We start from the raw sequence: 24,637 nt of genomic DNA on the forward strand, positions 1-24,637 counted from the left end.
CTCCCGTTTGGAGATTGTTTTATTCTCTGCCTACTGAACATGACTAAATTTCTTCCTGGTCCTTTGGGAGTATCATTCGTTCCAGACCTGGAAGCTGAATTAGAGGGACATTTCTAGGAAGTGAGTACTACAAGACCTGAATAATGATTAATAACCACGGATGATTTACTCTGTGCCAGAACTGTGTGTCTCTAAATTCTCTGGGCAGCCCTATAAGATTTAGACACTATTAGCAAATGCTATTTTTCTAAGCTGAGCTTCAGGAAGAAAGGTCATTCACCTACCGAGAGAGATGCATCTGGTAAAGAGCAAATAAGGGATCTGAAGCCAGACCATCCAACAGAACACCCTGCCCTGCCTGAGGTGGTGGGCTCTTCAGTTTGAGTCAGACCTGCCCTCCTTGTTTTTCTGTCTTTTACTTCCAACTGTGTTCAATCGTTTTTTTTCCTGTAATTCCTTTCTAAACTCTACAAAGCCTTCACCACAGTCTACAAGCACACACGTGCACATGCTCACACGGGAAAGACAATTCTGGAAGAGCAAGAGGAATTCTGAGTGAGGGAGGCTGTGTGAGGGAATTCTGAGAGATGGAGGGTATGAGACAATTTTGAGACAAGGAAGGTGAGAGCGAATTCTGAGAGAAGCAAGGTGAGAAGGAATTATGGGAGGAGAGTGAGGGATTTCTGAGTAAGGGGATTCTGAGCAAAGGAGGGTGAGCGGGGATTCTGAGAGAAGGCAGGTGTGAGAAAGTTTGAGTGAGGGAATTCTGAGGTCAGAGGAAAGTCAGAGAACGGAAGTCAGAAGAAACTCTGAGAGAAGGAAAGTGAGAGGGAATTCTGAGAGCAGGAGAGTCAGAGGGAGTGCTGAGAGAAGGAAGGTGAGAAGGAATTCTGAGAGGAGAGTGAGAGAGTGAGGAAATTCTGAGGAAGGGAGGATATGAGGAAATTCTGGGAGAAGGAGGCCAAGAGGGAATTATGAGAGAAGGAAGGTATGAGGAAATTTGAGTGAGGGAATTCCGAATGAGGTCGGGTGAGAGGGAATTCTCAGAGAAGGAAACTGAGTGGGAATCTGAGTGGGAATTCTGAGGAAATTCTGAGAGTACAGTTAGAGAGAAATGAGTGAGAGAGGATGTGAGGGATTCCTGAGAAAAGCTGGGTGAGAGGGAATTCTGAGAGAAGGTGGATGAGAGGGAATTCTGAGAGAAGGTGGATGAGAGGGAATTCTGAGAGAAGGTGGGTGAGAGGAATTCTGAGGGAGGGAGGACTGCACGTGTGCTTAGTCACTTCAGTTGTGTCTGACTCTTCGAGACCCTCCGTCAGGCTCATGTGTCCATGGGATTCTCCAGGCAAGAATACTAGAGTGGGTTGCCATGCCCTCCTCCAGGGGATCTTCCCGACCCAGGGATAGAACCCAAGTCTCTTCTGTCTCCTGCACTGACAGGCAGGTTCTTTACCACTAGTGCCACCTGAGAAGCCCGAGGGAGGGATGGTGAGAGGGAATTCTGAGAGAAGGAGGGTGTGAGGGGTTTCTGAGAGAAGGAAGATGAGAAGGAATTTGTACAAGCTGATTTTTCACATTGTAGTCTTAAAATATAATTAACAATAATAGTTTCAACCTCTTGAGCACTTACTATATATTACTGTGCTAAGCGTTTTCCGTGTCTCATCTCCCTAAGTGTTCAAACCAGTTCTGTGAGATCTATACACCTGCCTCCAGTTTATGGGTGAGGAACTAAAAATTCAGGTAAGTCAAGTCACTTGCCTGAGATCACACAAATGGCAGAGTCAGGATTTGACCAGATGAGTCTCTTTGGTGGGTTTCCCTGGTGGTGCTAGTGGTAAAGAACCCGCTTGCCAAGGCAGGACACATAAGAGATCCCTGGGTCGGGATGATCCCCTGGAGCAGGGCATAGCAACCCATGTCAGTGACAGAGGAGCCTGGCAGGCTACAGTCCATAGGGTCACAAAGAGTCGGACACGACTGAGGCAACTTAGGAAGCATGTAAGTCTCCTTGATAATGCCTGAGCTGTTAACCACTAAGTTACTCAGCCAAGTTTCTCTACAAAAGTTTATTACTACACTGGCAATGAAATTCACCAGAGGGAGTGGAGAAGGGCACAGAAGAGAACTGAATTGGAAAAGCAAAGATGAGAAAGGACCACATGGACTATGAAAAGCCATGACTGAGCAGTTTTACAGAATATACTGGAGACTAATAGAATACACACTACTGGGTGTGTGGTAGGCAGCAAAGGAGTGCATGCGGATTTGTCTTTGGTCCCAACTCCTCCTTCATTTCATTCCTCCATTCAAAGAATATTTATTCAATACTCACTCTGGGCCAGACACTGCACAAAAGGCTGAGGATACAATGTATCTGGGGTTGGCCTGAAGACAATGATTTATTGTTAGTAGTTGCCATCAGTTTAGTGTTCTCTGAGACTTTCTTTCCCCCTTGCTTGTCAAACTGGCATATGATGTGTAACATATGCTATGTTCTACCTTCCAGACTGTGTCATGCACTTTGCACAATTACCTCCTCACCCTCACAACAGCTCTGTAGTTGAAGGTATTATTACCTCCCCATTTTACAGATGAAGAAACTGACTCAAAGAGGCAAGTCATCTGTCAAAGGTCACCCTCTCATAGATGGTATAGCTGACACTGGAACCCAAATATGGTCATTTAGAGGGAAAATGCCATCACATCGTGAATTGCTGAAGGTAGAGTGACGTGTCTTAATCACTTTCATATCTCTATCTGCCTGGTACTGTACTTGATATATAGGGCACTCAATGAATAATTGCTGAATGCTGAATGAAGTGTTGGTCATTAGTGCTCAGCACCTTTCCGCAGGCAAAAATGGGACTATTTTCAAAAGGAAATTCATCATTTAGGTTGAATGTCTATTTTATACATACTGTCCTACAGTATCATTGCAAGGGACAAATAATTAAATTAGACCTGACCTCGGCCTTCAAAGAACTGTAAAAGTCATTTTTTTTTTTTTTTTAGCTGCCTGTCTTGAGGGATCTTAGTTACCCAATTAGAGACTCAACCTTAAGTGCCCCCTGCATTGGCAGGGAGGAGTCTTAACCACTGGACCTCTCCGGAAGTCCCTATAAATATCTTCTTTCAATGGAAGGAAACTGCAAGTCCCTGTTTGGATGAAAGAAAAATAAGATTTTAGAGGACTGTTTCTGATTCCTAATTTTTTCAGTTGATAACAGACTCCCCTGAGTACTCAAGCTGGCCTCTAAAAATACCCTCTTACGTAAAAACCTACCTCTTTTTATTATCCCAAGGGTTGGGGGAGTGAGAACTCCTGTAACATATTCCTGTAAATAGCTTAATGAGCATCTGCGGGGTGCTCACTACAGCAAACGAAATACCGGAAACACAACGGCTGGGATGATTTAAATGAATAAATACATAAACTGGACCGAGAGTAATGCCATGTCAGGATTAGGTATATCTCAGAACCTACAGTATCTTCACAGAGCTTGGCACGTCACACACGTTCATTAAAGTCTTTCACTGAAGGTACAATAAGACTCAACCGTTTGCCGCAATCGAAGAAAAACCACGTGGCCATATTTACCTTTTCTGATCACGTGATCATGTGCTCCCAGGCTTGCCGATTCGCAGGCCACACTCCAGGATGGAGGATTTCAGTAGCAAATGTGATTGGCTTTCTTATGGCCACGTGGCTCTCGGTTCCTCTTTTCTATTGGTGAACAGTGGCCCAGCCTACCGCCGCTTCCCGGGCTCCGGCCCCGCCCCTCTCGCGTAGGGATAGAGTGAAGGGCGAACCAGCGCAGGCGCAGTGGTCGGTGTCCGCGGATGGTGGGGCTCAGAGTTCTCCAGAATCCCGCAGGAAGGACAGAGTAGGCGAGTTAAGTGTGAGAAGAGGGCGAACTATACTCTAGGTTTCTCATTCTCTACACATATGCGCCTCCTTCTCCAGCTCCCTCTGCTAGGAACACCTCCATTACGTTTATCCTGGGTAGGCACCGAGGGGACCAGGAAAGGCAGTCAGTTCAGTTCAGTTCAGTTCAGTCGCTCAGTCGTGTCCGACTCTTTGCGACCCCATGGACTGCAGCACGCCAGGCTTCCCTTCCATCACCAACTCCCGTAGTTTACTCAAACTCATGTCCATTGAGTCGATGATAGCATCTAACCATCTCATCCTCTGCCGTCTCCTTCTCCCCCTGCCTTCACTCTTTCCCAGAATCAGGGTCTTTTCCAATGAGTCAGTTCTTCACATCAGGTGGCCAGAGTGTTGGAGTTTCAGCTTCAGCATCAGTTCTTCCAGTGAATATTCAGGACTGATTTTCTTTAGGATTGACTGGTTTGATCTCCTTGCAGTCCAAGGGACTCTCAAGAGTCCTCTCCAACACCACAGTTCAAAAGCATCAATTCTTTGGCGCTCAGCTTTCTTTATAGTCCAACTCTCACATCCATACATGACTACTGGAAAAACCATAGCTTTGGCTAGACGGAATCAAAATGGGGAGAAAAGAGAAAAGGGCGAAGGAGAGTGGCAAGTGAATTTTGGATGAACTAATGGCCTCTGGGGCATTCCAAGTTCTCACTTGAATCCTCATTCCCACCTTTAGAGAAGAAAAGGTGAAGGGATTTGCAGTTCTGACCATGTGTTTACATTTCTTCTCTCCATCTGGAATGGCCCCACTTGGTGATTGTTCATATTTTAGGACCTAACTGGGGTCACTTCTGAAATCTTCTTGAGCCTTGCTCTTCCTCCTTCTCAAAGTACAGTTGCTTAGGTACACAAGCAAGCTCAGAACTGGACAGACTGGCTTTGATTACTGGCCTGGTGTTTTTAGGTGACCTTGGGCAAGTTAAGGTCTCTGAGCTTCATGAGCCTCATCTTTAAAAAGAAGTAACAGAAGTAACAGTGTGCGGATCATATGGTGTGGGAATTAGGTGAGTCAATGGGTTGTAAAGTGATTCCTACAGTGCTTGTTGTAAATGTTCCATAAATACTATTTTCCAAAGGAAAAAGAAGGATTTTTTTCAACTTTTTAAACAAAAGATTCTTTAAATTCTATAGTGCTTTATACTTTTCAAAAGTTTTGCAACAGGTGATTTCATATAACCCCATAATAACCTTTTTTTTAATGCATGCAGTGGTGTCCAACTCTTTGTGGCCCCATGGACTGCAGCCCACCAGGGTTCTCTGTCCATGGAATTTTCCAGGTAAAAATAATCGAATAGGTTGCCATTTCCTACTCCAAGGGATCTTCCTGACCCAGGGATTGAACCCCAGTCTCTGGGGTCTCCTGCATTGGCAGGTGGACCCTTTGCCACTGTGCCTTGTGGGAAGACCTAAACATTTTTTTATCCCCTACCTGCTATTTTGCACTTCCCCACTTGTGTCTCACCCCTGGTAACCACAGATATGTTCTCTAGATCTGTGATTTTGCCTCTTCTTTATTCACTAGTTTGTTGTATTTTTTAAGATTCCACAGGTAAGTGAAATACAGTGTTTTGTCTTTCTCTGACTTATTTAACTTAGCATAATGTCCTCCAAGTTCATCCATGTTGCTGCACATGGCAAGGCTTTGTTCTTTTAATGGCTGAGTAGGCCACTGGGTATATATACCATATCTTCATCCATTCATCTGTTGATGGACACTTAAGTTGCTTCTATACCTTGGCAATTGTAAAAATGTTGCTGTGTTCATTAAGGTGCATGTCTTTTTAAATTAGTGCTTTTTTCTTTCTTTCTTTTTTTTTTTTTTACTTATCCTCAAGATAAGAAACTAGTTAGCCCTAGTCCTAGGTTTTTGAGAAATCTCCCTATTGTTTTCCATAGTAGCTGCACCAATTTACAGTCCTACCAACAGCATAAGAGGGTTTTCTTTTCTGGAAGAATATAGTTTATTTTCTTTAGAAAGGTTTTATTACATCAAGCAAAGCTTGGCTTTTGTGATTTTTTTTTTTCTTAAGACAAGTTCAGTTCAGTCACTCAGTTGTGTTCGACTCTTTGCGACCCCATGGAATGCAGCACGCCAGGCTTCCCTATCCATCACCAACACCCGGAGCGTGCTCAAACACATGTCCATCAGGTTGGTGATGTCATCCAACCATCTCATCCTCTTCTCCCCCTGCTTTCAATCTTTCCCAGAATCAGGGTCTTTTCCAATGAGTCAGTTCTTCACATCAGGTGGCCAGAGTGTTGGAGTTTCAGCTTCAGCATCAGTTCTTCCAGTGAATATTCAGGACTGATTTCCTTTAGGATTGACTGGTTTGATCTCCTTGCAGTCCAAGGGACTCTCAAGAGTCCTCTCCAACACCACAGTTCAAAAGCATCAATTCTTTGGTGCTCAGCTTTCTTTATAGTCCAACTCTCACATCCCTACATGACTACTGGAAAAACCATAGCCTTGACTAGAAGGACCTTTGTTGGCAGAGCAATGTCTCTGCTTTTTAATATGCTGTCTATATTCGTCATTGCTTTTCTTCCAAGGAGCAAGCATCTCTTAATTTCATGGCTGCAGTCACCATCTGCAGTGATTTTGGAGCCCCCTAAAATAAATTCTCTCACTGTTTCCATTGTTTCCCCATCTATTTGCCATGAAGTGATGGGACCGGATGCCATGATTTAAGTTTTCTGAATGTTGAGCTTTAAGCCTACTTTTTCACTCTCCTCTTTTACTTTCAAGAGGCTCTTTAGTTCTTCTTTGCTTTCTGCCATAAGGGTGGTGTCATCTGCATATCTGAGGTTATTGATGTTTCTCCCAGCAATCTTGATTCCAGCTTGTGCTTCATCCAGCCCAGCATTTTGCATAATGTACTCTGCATGTAAGCTAAATAAGCAGGGTGACAATATACAGCTTTGACGTACTCCTGTCCTGATTTGGAACCAGTCTGTTGTTCCATGTCCAGTTCTAACTATTGCTTCTTGACCTGCATACAGATTTCTCATGAGGCAGGTAAGGTGGTTTGGTATTCCCATCTCTAAGAATTTTCCACAGTCGGTTGTGATCCACACAGTCAAAGGCTTTGGTGTAGTCAATAAAGCAGAAGTAGCCACTGGACCACCAGGGGAGTCCCTCTTAAGACAAACAGGTACAGAATAAGGAAAAGTGGCTCTGGGGAAGATCCGAGTGAGTCTACTCCAAGGAGCACTCAATAGAAGACAAAGGTTTTGGCAGATGGGATGGCTTCTCATCTCACCATCCCACCCGCCTCCCATATCCTAGTGATAATGGCTGACATTTGCTCACTTTGCCAGCCACTGTGCTGTGAGCTATATATGCTTCATTAACTTGTTTAATCTTCATAGCCACCCAATGAGGTAGCTCCTATTATCCTCATTTATAGAAACTGAAAATTAGATAAAACAACTTGCCCAAGTTCACTTAATTGCTAATTAGCAAGACAGGGTTTTGGAAATCCAAGTCTGCCTATATCCTAAGAGTTTCAGTGCATTGCTATATTCCTCCTCTAATAAATTGAGAAGAAAGACTGCTTTCTTGGATGAGTTTAAGTTTCTTTTTGTTCATGTGACATAAAAATTAAGGACTCAAGGGCCATCCCTGGTTGCCCAGTGGCTAAAACTCTGTGCTCCCAATGCAGGAGGCCTGGGTGCAATCCCTGGTCAGGGAACTAGAACCCACATGCTACAACTAAAGATGCTACATGCCACAACTAAGACCTGGCACAGACAAATATTTTTTTTTTTTAAATTAAGGATACACTCTGGATGTCAGAGGACCATCTTGAATCTCAACAAGAATAATATATCTGGAATTAACTATTATAGCTGGCAGCAACCTTTGCTCTTCCTCAGAGCAGGGTGAACTGGTCATCTTGGTTTTAGCACTACAAGTCCTGCATCAGGAAACTCCTTCAGTACTGGGAAATGTGGGATGGCTGGTCACCCTACCTAGAAGTGTTGCATTTTCTATCCATCCTGCCTTTGATCCTCTCAGGAAAGATTTGGAATCCAATGAGGACTGACCTTGATGCATGCACAAGTATCTCTGATGGGGTCAACTGAGCTGATACATTGTAAAATGCTTTGCACAATGCTTGGGATATAGCATGTTCAACAAATGCTATTATTTAAGGGAGAGCCGAGAGGATATTCAGTTTTGACATCATCAAAGGAGGAATATGTGTTAGTGGGAAGGAAATGTTGAGTATTCTGTACTTGTTTGCCTTCATGACTTCTACTTATGAGAACTGTGAGGATTTCCCTGATGGTACAGTGGATAAGAATCTGCCTTGCAATGCCGGGGACATGAGTCCAATCCATAGTCTGGGAATGATCCCACATGCCTTGGGGCAACTAAAGCCCATGGGGCCTAACTGCTGAGTCTGTGCTGAAAAGTCTGGTCTCTGCAGCAAGAGAAGCCACAGCAATGAGAAACCCGAACAGCACAGAGAAGAGTAGCCTCCACTCACTGCAACTAGAGAATGCCTGTGTGCAGCGATGAAGACCCAGCACAACCACAATAAATAAATTAATTAAAAAACAAACAATATAATAAAACTGTGATAGCAGAGCAGCTGTGGAAGCAACTAGGAAGGATGTGAGTGAAAGTCACAGCCAAAGCTGGACGGATGCAGTTAGAACCATGTAACCAGGCCAGCGACAAGCTGGTAGCACCCGCTAGTAGAAGTCTGTTGGTCCAACTCAGGGCACTTACAGCGGGTTGGGAACTGCCAAGCTAGAAGAAAGCAAAAGATGTAAAGTAAGAGACATGAGAAGCATCAGCTTCAGGAAATGCCAGGTTCCTTTTGAGACAAATTTTTTTTGCAAAGAATTCCATCTCCAGGGGAAATACGACCAAAACAAACATTCCTAAGGCCCTCAAGACTCAGTTTCATGAATCGTGCCAGCATTAGGTGATAAAAGAGCCTGACCTCTCTCCCTGGCAGCCTAACCTGGTCTCCACTACCCACATTGTAACCATTCTTGGCCAGGGGTGTTGTTGACTTCCACTTCAGGCTAACTTCCTTCTAACTGGAATCTTCAGAGAAGTAGGAATCACTGCTGTCTAAAAGAACTGGAAAGAAGATCTACCTGGATTCTAGTCCTGGCTCTTTAAAAAGTGTGGCCTTAGTTAGTCTGGATCTTAGACAAAGTGAATCGGGGATGGACTAAATTTTCTCTCCTGTCATTTCATGCCTGACTCTGTGACATCTTTTGGTAAGGAATGAGGGTGGGCGAGATAACACATCTTTTGTGAGCCACTTGAGAACAAGGGGCTGTATCTTTGTAGGCTTAGTAGATAAACACACTGTTGGTCAGTAACCATTTATGAGATTTGTGGAGGGGAATGGCTTGGAATTCAAAACACCCAGATTTGAATGCAATTATTGGTGGTACCGACTTTCAGTAACTGAGCAAATCTGGTTCAGAACATCTTAGTATCTCTAGATGCAAAAAAGCTGGAGTGAGATTTACAACAACCTTACGCCTCTCCAGAATTAATGGTGATAAGCAAACCTATATTGTGCAGGTGAAAAGAAAGCTATGTGTTTTCAATATCTGGGGTTATCCCAGTTAACTGAAATTTGCTTCCTAGGCAGATGCTGGATAAATGTATATTGCTTGCCCCAATTTCAGACAAAAGACTACCCAGAATAGGCTGTGAATCTTTCATCCGCTTCACTTTTTGATGAGATTGTGCAGAAAGCTTTAGCGTAGGACAGTGATTCTCTCTGGCTAACACAGTAATCAAACAAGGCTTGCTGCTTCCCTCAGCAGAAACAAATCAATTTAAGAACCCACTTGGGAATTCACTGTTTCCTCTCTACAGACCAGGTTCAAGGCCGGTCTCATTCCAGCAGCTGAAATCAAGCAGAAATCCTTAGAGAACTGGGTCATAAAGCTACATTCATTTTCAGCTGATTAAAAAAATACAAAAGTACAACCCACATACCTAATGTGCTCTTTTAAAAATGTTTCCTTTATTCCTTGGTTAGTAAAAAATTAATTCATATTATTGCTCATCATTTTCTTGAAAAAAAAAGTACATCAAGATGATTGAGTTAAATATATTTAACCATTTAGAATTATAAATTAAGTCATTTCCTTCCCCCACTTACTCAGGATATTAGTGAGATCCCTAGGTTAGCACTCCGGAGGTCATTCTGGTTTACATATTTCCTGGGCTCTTCTGCCTAATGAGATTTTTAAAAAGCAGTTTTCCTATCAAAAGAAGCTGCAAGTCCATCTTATGGGGCAAATCTCATCAACCTGAAGATTTTAACTCCTGAGCTCTGAAACCTGCTGGGTTCAGAGATGGTCCTGCAGAGAGATGTTGCTTTGCCGCCCTCTGCAGACTACAGTTGGTAAGCCTCAATCAGATGGAGGAAGTCGGGATGAATCCTTAGGGATCTGAAAAGAAATGAAACAAGTTAATGCCAAAATAAGCCCACAGTGGGGAGGAGGAAATGGCTGTGTACATCAGTCCCCCATTCAAAAAAACATAGAATTTAGGGCATGTCACCTCTGTAAGGTGAAAACAGGATGTAGAAAAAACACTGTACTGCTTGATTCAACTTTTGTAAGAAAAGATCTAGATTCAGTTACACCAGAATGTTAAATTTTGGTTATCTTGGTGGTGAGATTATGGGTAATTTGTGTGAAAATCCTTTTTACTTATCTGTATCACCTGCACTTTCCATAATAAATATGTTTTATTCTAGTCATAAGACACTAGTTAAAAGTGATTGTGGGCTTCCCTGGTGGGTCAGAGGGTAAAGAATCTACCTGCAATGTGAGATGCCTGGGCTCGATCTCTGGATCGGGAAGATCCCTTGGAGAAGGGAGTGGCTGCCCATTCTAGTATTCTTGCCTGGGGAATTCCATGGACAGAGGAGCCTGATGGGCTACAGTCCATGGGATCACAAAGAGTTGGACACAACGAATGACTAACACTTTCAACAGTGATTGTGCCAAGGGGACTTCTCGGGGGCTAGCAGTGTTTTGTTCCTTGATCCTGATGCTCTACATCTTCATTAAAATAGTTTTTAAAAAGTAGTTGTAGAAACTCTCACACATTGCTGGTGGGGAAGCAGCCACTTGAGAAAACACTTTGGTAGTTTCTTACTATCAAAGAACTAAAAACTAAACAGATTCTTATCATCTGATCCAGCAATCTCACTCCTTGGTACTTGCCCAAATGAGATGAAAACTTACGTCCACAGAAAACCTCCATTTTATTCATAATTGCCAAAAAGTTGGAAGCAACCAAGTTTCCTTCAGTAAATAAACAACAAATACCGTGTAAACAGGGGGGAAGGAATGTATGGGAACCTCCTGTACTTTCTACTCAATTCTGCCGTGAACCTCAAAAAATAAAATCTGTTTTTTAAAAAAGTGGCTGTACTCCTCTGGGAATATATTAAAAACTATTGAATTGGATGCAGTAAATGAGTGAACTGTATGATATATGAATTATTTCTCAAAGCTGGAAAAAAACTGTTTTTAAGTGGTTGTACTCATAGGCGAATATAGGCATAAAGTACTGACACCTGCTACAATATGGGTGACTCTTGAAAACATTATACTAAGAGGAGACGACAGACACAAAAGTGTCTACTGTATGAAATGTCCAGGACAGGCAAAAACAAGATTAGTTGTTGTCAGGACCGGGAGGTGGGAAATGGGGAATCATTGCTAATGGGTACAAGTTTTCTTTCTGGGATGGTGAGAATATTCTAGAAGTAGTGGTGATTCATGTGTAAACTTTGTGAGTATACTAAGAACACATTAATTATATACTTTTAAAGTATACTTTTAAAGGATGAACTTTATGGTGTGGGAATCATATCTCAATAAAGCTGTTATTTTTGGTAATGGGGGAAAAAGGCAATGGCAGATTTTGAAACATTGTCTTAAATAGCTATGTGCCTAGAATTCAAAAATCATAGTCTTTCCAACAATATCGCTTAATGTACATCAAAAAATTAAGAATGGTTTCATTTAAGAAACCATTTCACTTAAGTTTTGTTGTTGTTGTTGTTCACTTAAGTTTAAACCATTTCACTTAACCATTAAGAAACCATTTCACTTAAGTTTCAGTTAAGAATGGCCATACCAAGACTTCCTTGTTGGTTCAGTGGTTAAGAATCTGTCTACCAATACAGGGAACAGGGGTTCAATCCCTGGTCCTGGAAGATTCCACGTGGTGAAGGGCATCTAAGCCTGTGCCACAACTAGTGAACCCCTCCTGCCTAGAGGTAACAAGAGAACACAACACAATGAGAAGCCCTTGCACCCCAATGAAGAGCAGCCCCCGCTGGCCACAACCCAGAGAAAGCCCCTGCAGCACAGCTAAAAATAAATAATAATTAAAAATGGCCATCGTTTTTTTTTGACCACGTCCCTCAGCATGTGGGATCTTAGTTCCCTGATCAGGTATGGAACCATGCCCCCTGCAGTGGAAGCGTGGTATTGGACTTGAGTGGGAACTGGAATCTAGTATCTAAAGTTTTTTACCCTTAGCAGCAGAATTCAAGTGAAAGCCCCAGTTTCCAGCTCCAGAACATCAGGCTGTGGTCAGCGTGGGTCTATTAAAGGCAGCAACTCTCCACAACGAGAATCCAGTTTCAGAGATGCCAAGTCATCGGACCGCGTGGGCCCAATATTCAGTATCGCGATGGGCAGCTTCTTCTCCCGGGCAGTGAGGATGAACCTGTAACCCGAGTACACCTGTCGGGGCAGAAGAGGCAGGTAAGAGCTCTCTAGATGCAGAAAGAGCTAGACCCAATAGCGAGCCCCTGCAGGGCTCCCGAGGCGGCTCAGTAGTAAAGAATCTGCCTGCCAATTCAGGAGACACGGGCTTGATCCCCAGGAGAAGGGAATGGCAACCAATTCCAATATACTTGCCTGGGAAATGCCAGGCAGAGAGGAGCCTGGTGGGCTACAGTCCACGGGGTCAGAAGGAATCAGACACGACTTAGTGACTAAACCACAACCAGTACCACCACCACCAGGGCCCCCCAGCCTGCAGTTACTTGTAACAACAAGCCAGTTACCTGCAAGGAAGATCCCACCACCAGGAGGGAGTCGGCTTCTTTCACCCTCTTGTGCACAAAATCAACCATGTCAAGCTTCACTGTGTCTCCGAAGAAGACAACATCTGGTTTCAGGGGGCCCCCACATTGAGAGCAGGACGGGACCCGGAAGCTCTGTACCTCCTCCTCGGTGAGAAAGACATCGCCGTCGGGAGCCAGGCCGTGGGCCTCGGCACTCCAGGTGGGGTTGAGGACTTGGAACCGCTCCTGCAGCGCCCCTCGGGGAGTCTGCTCCCCACAGTCCAAGCAGAGGACCCTGAAACCACAGAGGAGGCCGACTGTCCTGGGGGAGGCACAAAGCTGCCAGAGACCTTTCATCCCAGCCATCTCCAGCTCCTCCATCACGATGGCTTTCTCTCCCTGACACCCACCGTTTCCCCCCGTTTTATTCATACCTTGTCATGACCTCTTTAGCTACCACCTTCCTTCCAGTGCCTGCCAGCCTTCTAAGAACAACATGCATTTGTTTCCTCACCACCCACTCCCTGCTTAAATCTGCTGCAGCTCACTTTTATCCTTAACACGACTGCAAAGACTTTACCAGATAATTTCGTTAGTCCCGAAACCAGGGTTTTCCACCCCGCTCCATCTTCTGCTCTAATCATTTGCTGTAATTATCACTGCCCACAAAAACACTTTCCCAGGAGTTCCCTGGTGGCCTAGTGGTTAGGATTCCAGGCTTTCACTGCCAGGTCCCAGATTTGTATTAAAATATTTAAGAAAAAAAAAAAAATTTAAGAAGATGGGACTTCCCTGGCGATCCAATGGTTAAAACCACCCGCTCCCAATGCAAGGGTCACAGGTTTGATCCCTGGTTGGGGAGTTAAGATCTGCATGCCACACAGTGAGGCCAAAAAAAAAAAAAAAATTAAGAGATGGAGAGAAAGGATAAAGTAGACTTGATAAAACTCTTTGAACCTGGGTGATAGTATGTGGGAGTCCACTATACGACTCTACTTCTGTGGATTTTTGAAATTTTCATCACAGAAAAAACTTAATGAACCCATAGCCATCCCCAGCTCATTCCGACACCACCTTAGTCTGAGTGCTTCTGGCTGGCCTCCCTGAGCCACTCTTCCTAATCCTGTCCAGCCTTCCGCAAATGCTATTTTTATCATATTGCTTTCTTGCTCAGAAACCACCAACAGCCCCCTTTGGTCTCTCACAACAGACCCAAATCAGCACTGTGTGATTATCAAATGCATCCAGGATTTGGGTTTAGCCTTCCCAGACAAGCTGATTTCATACTAGTCTCCAAGGAGACCACTCCACACTCTACAAAAGTCCCCTTCATAGGGAAAGCCCTCTTTCCCCTCCTTTGTCAAGTCAAACCTGAGCTATTCTCCAGCCCCACCTCACCTATAAAAGCTTTCTTGATTATTCCAGTCTTCACTGTTTCTCTGAACCTATAAAACATGTCTATCAAGGACCACATAAAATAACAGTCATGGGTGGAGTTGTTTGTCATTAAACCTGGTATTTTCGGGTCCCCCCAACAAACAGATTACCAAATTCTCACATATTATATTTTGGTATTATTATATATATATATATATATATATAAAATACATTATATATAGAATACATTTTATATATATATAATGCAGACCACATTTTATATTTTGGTTTTGACCCCTCCACACCAGCAAGTAGCACACCGGTACACACCACATGTTGCAGGCACCCAATAAAGAGTTTACAAATGGTGCACTGATTTCAGTTCGCAGAGAACTGTGTCCCAGGCTTAAAGATAAGGAAATGAGCTCCAATTAGCTACAAGTTACGACCAGGGCTACATATGTTCATTTCATCAGTCTTTATTGGGTCCTGGCTATCCTGTGATCTATGTGTCTAGGCACTGGAGACCCAGCCGTTTGTAGCACATGCTGTTGGTGGTCTGCTCACAGTTCCCTGGGAACACTCAGAGGCCACCTGCATACAGATCTCTTATAAGTGGCTTCCTAATTCTCTGGCCATAGAAGCTTTCCTGCAGGAGCCGAGTCAGTGTTAAGGAGTTAATTCTCCCAGAGTCCCCCTCCACCAATGAAGGACTGGAGATGATGGATAAGTGCCCCAGGTCCCTTGATTTTCAGTGAGATGATTCTGAAACTGCTGTACAGTCAGAGGGCCCCTGACAGGCTTGAGCCTCAGCTGCCCCAAGCAGTAACCCATTCATTAGTATAACCTTTCCCGAGCTCTCCTATCTTCCCTGTTTCAAGTCCCATTCCCTCACTGAATTTGCTAGGATCAACTCCAGAGTAAACAACTTCCTCCCGAATCATGTCCTCATGGTCCTAGGAAGACAGCAGTGATCAGGACGGCCAGGGTCCCTGCTGTGAGGAGCACGTGTTTCTGCATTCACTGTTTTAGGTCTTTCCGTACCTGTGCATGCATCCGTGCAGTTCTGTTAGGCGCTGACTCCCCGCCTTGGTATGCAAGGCATCCACGTTTTGGGTCACCAACCAGTGCAGCTTTCCCAGTCTCTCCCAGTTGCTCAGAGCCCAATGTGCAGGGTTAGGCTGGTGGGAGGAGAACTGAGGCCAGCCCACAAAGTTTCTAGCCCAGTACCGCTGGCGGACGGGAGCGCTCCGTACAAAATCCCCATGCTGGATAGGCCTCCGGTCTGTGCGGGCATAAAGTCCCACCTTTTCTGACCTGTAGTCTGGGATCCCTGACTCGGTGGAGATTCCTGCCCCAGTCATTACTAGGAGTCTCTTGGAAAGGGTGATGAAGCGTTGTAGCTCTTTGACCTTCTCAGGGTCCAGAGGAGGACTTGGTGGCACAAATAATCCAGTGGATCCGAGTGAGCACTGCTGGCTGAAGTCTGCCCTCCAGCGAACTTTTGTTGTCCTTTTGAAAGTTAACCCAAAGCTCATCCTCATGCTAGAGAGAAAAAAAACATCACAGGAGAAAATGGGTTTTTTTTTTTGTTAATTACTTGTTTTTTATCTATTGTTTTTTTTTTGCCACACGGTGCATCCCATAGGATGCAGGGAACTTCCCTGAGACCAGGGATCCAACTGGTGCCCCTGCACTGGAAGCTCAGGGTCTTAACCACTAGACCACCAGGGAAGTTCAGAAACGGGGTTTGAAAAATCAAGATAACCAAGAGAAGGGGGGTGGGGCGAGATGGGAGAGAGGATCAAGAGGTACAAACTATTATCTATAAAATAAATAAGCTACAAGGATATATAATACAACACGAATATAGCCAATATTTTATAATAACTGCAAATGGAATATAACCTTTAAACATTATGAATCACTATGTTGTACACCTGAAACTTTCAACTTTCCTAAATGTAGGAAAAAAAATGTTTTTCTAAATATTTATTTGGCAGCACCAGGTCTTAGTTGTAGCACATGGGATCATTCAGTTGGGGCATGTGGGATCTAGTTCCCTGACTAGGAATCGAACCTGGGTCCCCTGCATTGGGAACACAGAGTTTTAGCCACTAGACCACCAGGGAAGTCCCTAAAATTTTTAATTTAATTAAAAAACACACAAAACAGATGAGCAAATAATCAATAGGTAGAGTATATAAATAGCACAAGATTAACCAAGAGTTGTTCATTGTTGAAGATTTGTGATAGATCCACGGATGGGGATTCATTACATTACCTATCTCCACAATAACAAATAAATTTTTTAACAGTAATTTCTTAGAGGAACGTTTGGATTGCAGATGCCCTAGTGTGCCCTTGACAGTGCAAGTACAGAAATGCCAAAATCCATGAAAATGCCAAAAGCCATGTAAAATGTTTATACCCATATTTTATAAACTTAAGGGATATGATCAGAAAAATCATAAAGGACTTCCTTGGTGGTCCAGTGGTAAAGACTCCCCATTTTTAACGCAGGGAAACTGCAACAACTACTCCCCATTAAACAGCAACATTCTGAGCCCACAGGCTCTGGAGCTCAAGTGTCACATGGCAAGGAAGATCCCACGTGACACAACTAAGACCCAACACAGCCAAGTAAATAATTTTTTTTAATGAGAAGAAAGAAGAATGGAGAAGTTTAAAAAGAAGCTAAAATATGGAATATTTTGCCTTAACGGTAGACAAAATTCTAATATCTAGATGATATTAGCAATCATATAGTATTTGGAGAAAACATATTTGAAATAAATAGACATAGTGAACAAGGACAGGTAACTTAAAACATACCTCCCTCATGTTGCCCTTGACCTAGACAAAAATGACAGCAAGAGCATATGATTATCAACAGTACAGCAGTAAACAAGGGTTAAGCTTAGCCTAAACTTACATAGACAAACCTTAACTCTAGGCAAGAAACTAAAAGCAAAGCTTGGTAAATAAATAAATCCTTATTTAGTGCCCTTCCCCAGGGGTTCTTCCTGATCCAGGGAAGCCCAAACCCAGGTGGCGTTAGTGGTAAAGAACCCGCCTGAAAAAAAAAAAAAAAAAGAACCCGCCTGCCAATGCAGGAGACCCAAGAGAAGCAGGTTCGATCTCTGGGTCGGGAAGATGTCCTGGAAAAGGAAATGGCAACCCACTCCAGTATTCTTGGCTGGGAAATCCATTGTCAGAGGAGGCTAGAGGGCTACAGTCCAGGGGGTCACAAAGAGTCGGACATGACTGAGCGACTAAACAACAACAATCTTGTACACAAAATAAAATGTATAGTTTTATTTCATGATAGCCCAAGCCTATCTTGTCTTCCTGGTCTCCTAAGAGCCATAGCTCGCCTATGCTCTGACCATCAGATGGGAATTAACTATGACAAATCTGCCAAGGCTTTCTGCAGCCAAGGGAAACTGTATATTTTGGTTTCCTAAAAAAAAAAAGAAAAAGCAAAAAAAGAGGAGGGGGCCTCTGAAAAATAAAATCTATTTTAAAAAGGAGGGAGGTAAAATGATAAAGCAGAATTCTAAAATAATATAAGAACTATTCTGTCTCTCCCAGTAACTCCTGGCTGGTCAGAACTGAATTTTTTATAAATTTCAAAAAGTGAGTGGTTGGGACTTGCCTGGCAGTCTAGTGGTTAAAAATCTGCCTTCCAATGCAGATGATGTGGGTTTGATCCCTGGTCCGGGAACTAAAGTAGTATTCCCTGGGTTTGATCCCTGGATCAGGAAGATCCCCTAGGGAAAAAAATGGCAACCCTCTCCAGTATTCTTGCCTGGGAAATCCCCTGGAGAGAGAAGCCTGGTGGGCTACAATGCATGGGGTCACAAAAAATTGGACACGACTGAGTGACTAACACTTTCAACACTTTCCGGGAACTGAGATCCCACGTGCCGCAACAAAGACCCGACACAGACAAAAATAAAAAAATATTTAAGTCCTTTAATAGCTCATTGTTAACCTACCTATGACTCCATCTAAAGACGTCTCTATCAGAGGAACACATTTATATTTTTAGTTAAACCATCCCTCAGGGGACTGTGTGTCCCAAAAACCTACATCCCACTTTATAAATTAAAATTATCTTATTTCTTCATAAACTAAAGAGGCATATTTGAGTTCCAGTTTAGTTGATGAAACTGTTGTTCAGACTTTTCAGGATTTTATTAATGTAGTTAAGCACTCATCGACCTTTTATTTTATTTCCCCCATATTCTATTAATTTACCCTCAATTGCAAATACAGATGCTTGGACACAGTGAAGAGTCATGAGACATGACAAGACAGTCTTCCTCAGCTTTTCTAGCTGTAAAAAAACAAGGCCTTGACATAGATTTTGATAAAATGTAGACATTCTCCAGTGACACTCACCCCATAGGTAAACATTATTTTATACTGGGCTTTCCAGATCTGGGATCAGGACTCTTGACTTTCCCAAAGCAACTCGTGAACAAATACAGGATCCCGATTCCTGAGACCAAAGGGCCCGGGAAACCCCGTTGAAAACATGCTCTACTGGAACAACTGCTCTCTCCCAGATCCCACCAAAGGGCAAAGAAGAAAAATGGAATCCACAATTTCTAGAAACCTGCAGCCCGCACAGAACACACTTACCTTCCACAGCTTAAGGGACACTTTACGCCCAACAGGGACAGAACGGCTATATTTGCATTTTGGGAAATGTAGTTCATGAAGCCGAAATGATGCAAGAAGAACTACAAATCCCACAGTCCTCTGGGCTTCACAGTTGTGGGACCCAGGTTGTCCAGTAAGGCCCCCTGTTGGCCTTCTCTGGTCAGAGGTTTCAAACCCACGTATGTGTTGTGCAGCTGTTTCCTAAGCCATTGCGTTTTTGAGAGAGAAGCGGTTAGTTTAGATGCCAGTGTCCTGAGTTCAAAATAGTACATCCAAGGACTTCCCTGATGATCCAGTGCCTGAGACTCAGCGCTCCCAAAGCAGGGGGCCCCAGTCGATCCATGGTCAGGGAACTAAATCACGCATGCCTCTCTCGTGCCACAGTGAAGAACCAGCACAGCCAGATAAATATTTTTAAAAAATAGTAAAAATAAATAAATAAAAATAAAAAATAGTACATCCTGTCAACTATAAATTGGTACTTGCAAATTTGTAATTGCAAAGAGCTGCAAAGAGCATTTGCCAGTGACTGAACAAAAACAAGGAGATTGAATCCTGTGCTGCTGCAGCTGTTGACCTTGAACACCCCCTAAGGGAGTTCAGGGTGGAGTGAGGCACTCCGTGCTCCAGGGAGTCTGGTGGGACAGGTCTTTAGATAGATATTTTCAGGAACTGATTTCATGATCCCAATTTTTGCCATCTCTTCCTATCTAGAAAATCACTAAATCCCTTCATGGTGACATCACTAACAGAGCACCTTTTGTAAAGTAAGCACTTGATTACATTAAGCTCCCCTTTCACCAGAACCTTATATATTGACCTTCCCTCACTGCCTCTCTGGAGCAGTCTCTCAGAGCTATCTGAGGTGCTGTCCCCCAGGCTGCAGTCCTCATTTTACCCCAAATAAAACTTAACTCGCAACTCTCACGTTATGCATCTTTTTTAGTTGACAATGCAAATGGGAATTCACTCTCTCATTAGAAGCTTCAGTGATGGATCTAGGTTTCACTCATCCTCAACTTCAGTGTTTACGATCTTTCCCACGCATTGAAACGGAATCAGGTTCCACCATGCAGTGAGTTGTGAAGAAATTCATTCACAAATGTCTGGAAAACTGATTACAGTTGAAAGGAACAATTAAAGTGAAATATAACATACAGGGACTAATATGATTACACATGTGGCTTCTCCAATTTTATTTCTCATCTTGTGTTTTTATTAAATTAACCAACACAATGCCTGAGTCTTATTTCCAAAAATTCTGATTTAACTGGTCTGGGGAGACACTTGGGCACCAAGTTGTTTTACAAACTTCACAGTTGTTTCTAATATGCAGCCAGTGAGAACCACTGATCTGTAGCATTGCCTGAATAAGACATCAATTTGTGCTTTAGAACACATCAAAAGAGCTAGCACTGACCTTGAAGACCACTCTAAGGAACCACTTCCCCCATTTTAAAATGAAATGAGGGGAATTCTCTGATGGTCCAGTGGTTAAGACTCAGAGTTTTCATTGCTGACGGTGCATGTTCAATCCCTGGTCAGGGAACTAAGATCCCTCAAGCCACCGGACACCGCCAAACGAAACAAAACAAAAACAACAAAAAACCTGAGGCCCGGAGAAGTAATATGAAAGCTGGAGTCAGAGTTTACTCTCATTGAATGCATAGAGGTAAATATTGGTAAAGTAAGTTCAGTAGTTTTGAAGCGGGGGCTAGATGCCCCCCCACTCACCCACAAGGAAAGTAATTTGAGTTTATTTCCTGTAGACAGAAACTCCAAAATATCACTAGCAGTACAACCAAGAGAGGAGGCTGGCCCCTGCCCAGATAAAAATAAGAGACCACATATTTCTCATCCTTCAAGTCAGGGAAACCTTGACTTCCAGACCAGAAAACTCTTTGGAGGTCAAAAGATGAATTATGCTAAATTTACCCAAAAGCATTTTTGGTGAAATCCATCCTGACAGAGATTCATGCGCACACACTGGAGGATACTAAGAGGCACTGAATAGGGACTCAGAATCAGGCAAATTGAAATGACTGGCCAAAGGAAACCCAGAAGAAATGCCCCATATAAGTGATTCAAACTACCATGAGGTTGCAACTCTGAGTCCGCCTGTGTGTCTATCTAGATGTACTGTACTCCTTTTCCTCCTAACAAACATTTTACTTGTCTTACTACTTTTCGTCTTTGTGGGAGTTCTTTTTTTGCAAAGCCAGGGCCTTGTTACTCATCACTGGTCTAGTAGTTAGGATTCAGCTATCTCTCTGCAAGACCCGACCTCAATCTCAGGCTGGGAACTGAAGCCCTGATTCAAGCCTCTGCAGGCCGAGGCTACCAGAGATCACTTTGGGAGCAGTACCTCCAGTCACACCTCAAATAGGTCCCTGGGCTGGGAGAATCACCTGACGTGAATATTTTGTGCCTTAGTTAACCTGACCACCCTGGCTGAAAGTGAGTAAAAGTCGTTCAGTCACGTCCGACTCTGCCACCCCATGAATAACCAGTCCATGAAATTCTTCAGGCCAGAATACTGGAGTGGGAAGCTGTTCCCTTCTCCAAGGGATCTTCCCAACCCAGGGATCAAACCCAGGTCTCCCGCACTGCAGGTAGATTCTTTACCAGCTGAGACACACGGAAGCCACAGGAAACCCTGGCTGAACAACAACAAAAAAAAGGATCAAAATGTAGACTGGAAACTAAGGCAAAAAATTATAATCCAGAATATTTTCTGCACAAATGAGTGTTTGATCAAAACCTATGGAAATGTCAAAACATGACATTACCCCAATCTCAGGCCAATATTATCATGGAAAACTTCACAACCACATTATTTCCCCAATTTTCCAAGGAGAATAAGCATAATTAAGAGACTGGCCAGGAATACAAGATTATTGTGCCTTTAGACCCCAAAGAATCTCATGTTCTGGGGAGAAGTTAGCTGAGTTTTCCAGCTTTCTTAGTGCTGGGAAGTCATCCGTGGAGGATGAAGTCATCCAAGACAGCTGGTGAAATACAATTTCCCTTGGTAGCTACTGACAGGGTGTAATGAGCCACCCAATCGAGACATTCTCAAGAGCTGAGAAGTTCCTTGGATGATGCTAGTCTTTTCATTTCTCACAAATCCACTGCACCAAGCATTAATGACAAAGTCCTCTAAGTTAATCACACTGTTAGTCTTTTCTTTTTCTCTCTGCTGTTTTTTCCTACCCTGGCTGTGGGGGGCGGAGGGGGAGGGGGGAGTTAACTAGACATCAGCATCAAACAGGCCTTCTTTAGAAAAAATTTTGGCTGCAGTGGGTCTTTGCTGCTGTGCACTGGCTTTCTCTAGTTGCAGAGACTGGGGGCTACTCTGTAGTTGAGGTGCACAGGCTTCTGGCTGCGGTGGCTTCCCTTGTTGAGGAGCCGGGAATCTACAGCATGGGCTCAGTAGTGTCACATGAGTTTAGTTACCCTGCAGCATGTGGGATCTTCCCCAACCAGGGATGGAATATGTGTCCCCTGCATTGGTAGGTACATTCTTAACCACTGGACCACCAGGAAAATCCCCAAACAGGCCTTTTTATGTCATTTTTACATCTAGTTGATGACTACATAAATATTCAGTAAGCAATACATTGAACATTTCGTGTTTGAAGTTTTTCATAGTGAAATGTTGGGGGAAATACAATCTTCTCAGACACTATCGTTTTCATCTTAGTGAGTAGCAAAAACCAAAACTCTTGGAAAATATAGTTCAGAGCTGAAACAAGTCCAGATAAAGGTTTCTAGTAGCCTTCCACTTGCCAAGGCAATGAGAGTGATAGTTACTTCAAACTCACGAACAGGTGGGCATTTCTGTGGAAATAACCTCTCTCCACTGAATTAAGATGTCCTGTCCAGAGAAAATCTTTTCAGATTAAATATTAAATTACCATATGATTCAGAAATTCCACTTCTAGATATATACACAAAATAATTGAAATAATAACTTAAACTGATATTTGTATGCCAAGAGACATTATTCACAATGGAAGGAAGAAACCTCCTGTCAAAGAATAAATGGATAACAAAATTCCATACAGTAGAATATTAGCCATAGAAAGGAATGAAATTCTGAAATATACTACAACATGGATGAACCTTAAAAACATGCTCTGAGATAAGGTAGATACAAAAGGTCAAATAATTGTGTGATTCCCTTATATGAAGTACTTGTGGTTTTCTCGCTAAGTTGTGTCCAACTCTTGTGACCCCATGGACTGTGGCTTGCTAGGCTCCTCTGTCCATGAGATTTTTAAGAGCTACTAAATTTATAGAGAGTGAAATAGGGGTTGCCAGGGGTTGTGGGGAGAGGAATGGGGAGTTAGTGTTTAATGGGAACAGTTTGGGATGATGAAAAAATTCTGGAGGTGTGCAGTGGTGATGGTTGCTACCTAACTGTACATTTAAAAATGGTCCAAATGGCAAATTTTATGCTATGCACACTTTGCTACAATTAAAAACAACAATAATAATGATAACCAACACTTTTTCAGAGGATAGTCACACCGTGGATTAGAAGCCAAGTGAGCAGCTCTCAACAGAGCACATTTCTTTTCCTCCCCAATTCGTAGTCTTGAGTTAAGGTTATTAGCATGTTCCCTCCCACAATGCTTTGCTTCATTTTTCACTAAAAACTAAGCGAAATCAAGCAATTGAATCAGCTTATATCTTTCCAAGAGCTATTTATATGGTTGTCTAATTTTTATTCATTCAATAATTAAGGATTTTGCCATGAGACACAAACTCACCTTTCTGAAATAGGAACCTTGCTTATTGGGAACGATGAGAAGGGGCGTTACTCGTTAGCTTTGCGCAGTGGCAGTATCGTAGCCAATGAGGTTTATCCGAGGCGCGATTATTGCTAATTGAAAACTTTTCCCAATACCCCGCCGTGACGACTTGAAATATAGTCGGCATTGGCAATTTTTGACAGTCTCTACGGAGACTGAATAAAGCGGTTTTAAAAGAAAGTACTACTTCAGCGGTGAGATAAAGGTGTTTGTGATGAGAGTAGGGGAAGGTCTCACTTGTCATAACCTTTTATCTGTGGGGTTTAAAAGTTTTGGACATATTTTAAGTATAAGTAGTTAGTGAAGATTACTTGATCAAAAACGTGTTAGGTAAACCCAGTTTTTCTATTTGTGCTGTCTTATTTTTATACTAATAGTTGAGGTTTTTATTTCGGGCTATAAAGTGCTTTTTTCCTGGTCCCAGCACCCTCACCTCCAATTAGGGTTATGGTTCCTCTTCGGTTTGCCCTCGCTTTTCCGGTCCTCCTGATGCCGTTTCCTCCACAGAGTACAAGTCTTAACCCGATTCGTCTCTGTGACGTCATGCTAATTTGCATAACATTCCCCAGCATCCCCAGCGAAAGCGCTCTTATTTCTAAAATAACAGTGTTCGACAAGAGATGGTCCAACTACAAGAAGCCCCCCGCGCGGATGGGCCTTAAATGTAACTGCCTGCAGGGAAACGCACTCAATCCCACGAACTCGCCGGTGGTCGCTCACCCTCAGTGTAAAGGGCGTTGTCAGCCGTG

At 43.2% G+C, this 24,637-nt stretch overlaps 1 protein-coding gene and 1 non-coding gene across 4 annotated transcripts; one reads left to right on the forward strand and one right to left on the reverse strand.

Moving 5' to 3' along the window:
• Positions 1-10,021: 10,021 nt before the first annotated feature.
• SIRT4 (sirtuin 4) lies at positions 10,022-24,407 on the reverse strand. Of its 3 annotated transcripts, none has more exons than XM_043901627.1 (5): positions 24,322-24,407; positions 15,445-15,945; positions 13,024-13,318; positions 12,485-12,697; positions 10,022-10,378 (listed from the first exon to the last, which is right to left on the reverse strand). In XM_043901627.1, exons 2-4 carry the CDS (start codon positions 15,942-15,944, stop codon positions 12,545-12,547), a joined length of 948 nt encoding a protein of 315 aa, XP_043757562.1. In that variant the 5' UTR covers position 15,945; positions 24,322-24,407; the 3' UTR covers positions 10,022-10,378; positions 12,485-12,544. The 3 variants fall into 3 exon arrangements, with proteins under 3 accessions (XP_043757562.1, XP_043757561.1, XP_043757563.1); XM_043901626.1 differs by lacking the exon at positions 24,322-24,407 and adding an exon at positions 19,051-19,169; XM_043901628.1 differs by lacking the exon at positions 24,322-24,407 and adding an exon at positions 17,236-17,255.
• Positions 23,903-24,043, forward strand: LOC122695708. The gene has a single exon (XR_006341471.1). It is a non-coding gene; the product is annotated as a U4 spliceosomal RNA (small nuclear RNA).
• Positions 24,408-24,637: the final 230 nt, after the last annotated feature.

Source organism: Cervus elaphus, chromosome 5, assembly GCF_910594005.1.
Source record: "Cervus elaphus chromosome 5, mCerEla1.1, whole genome shotgun sequence".
NCBI classification, from domain to species: domain Eukaryota; kingdom Metazoa; phylum Chordata; class Mammalia; order Artiodactyla; family Cervidae; genus Cervus; species Cervus elaphus.

What these genes read in the sequence shown, in the direction of transcription:
- SIRT4 (XM_043901626.1), bottom strand. Translation starts at nt 19,127, where the DNA reads ATGAACTACATTTCCCAAAATGCAAATATAGCCGTTCTGTCCCTGTTG. An exon ending in CTGCACGGATGCATGCACAG is followed by an intron (nt 13,319 to 15,444) that starts GTACGGAAAGAC and finishes CTGTGGTTTCAG; the next exon opens with GGTCCTCTGCTTGGACTGTG. An exon ending in TGGTGGGATCTTCCTTGCAG is followed by an intron (nt 12,698 to 13,023) that starts GTAACTGGCTTG and finishes CTGCCCCGACAG; the next exon opens with GTGTACTCGGGTTACAGGTT.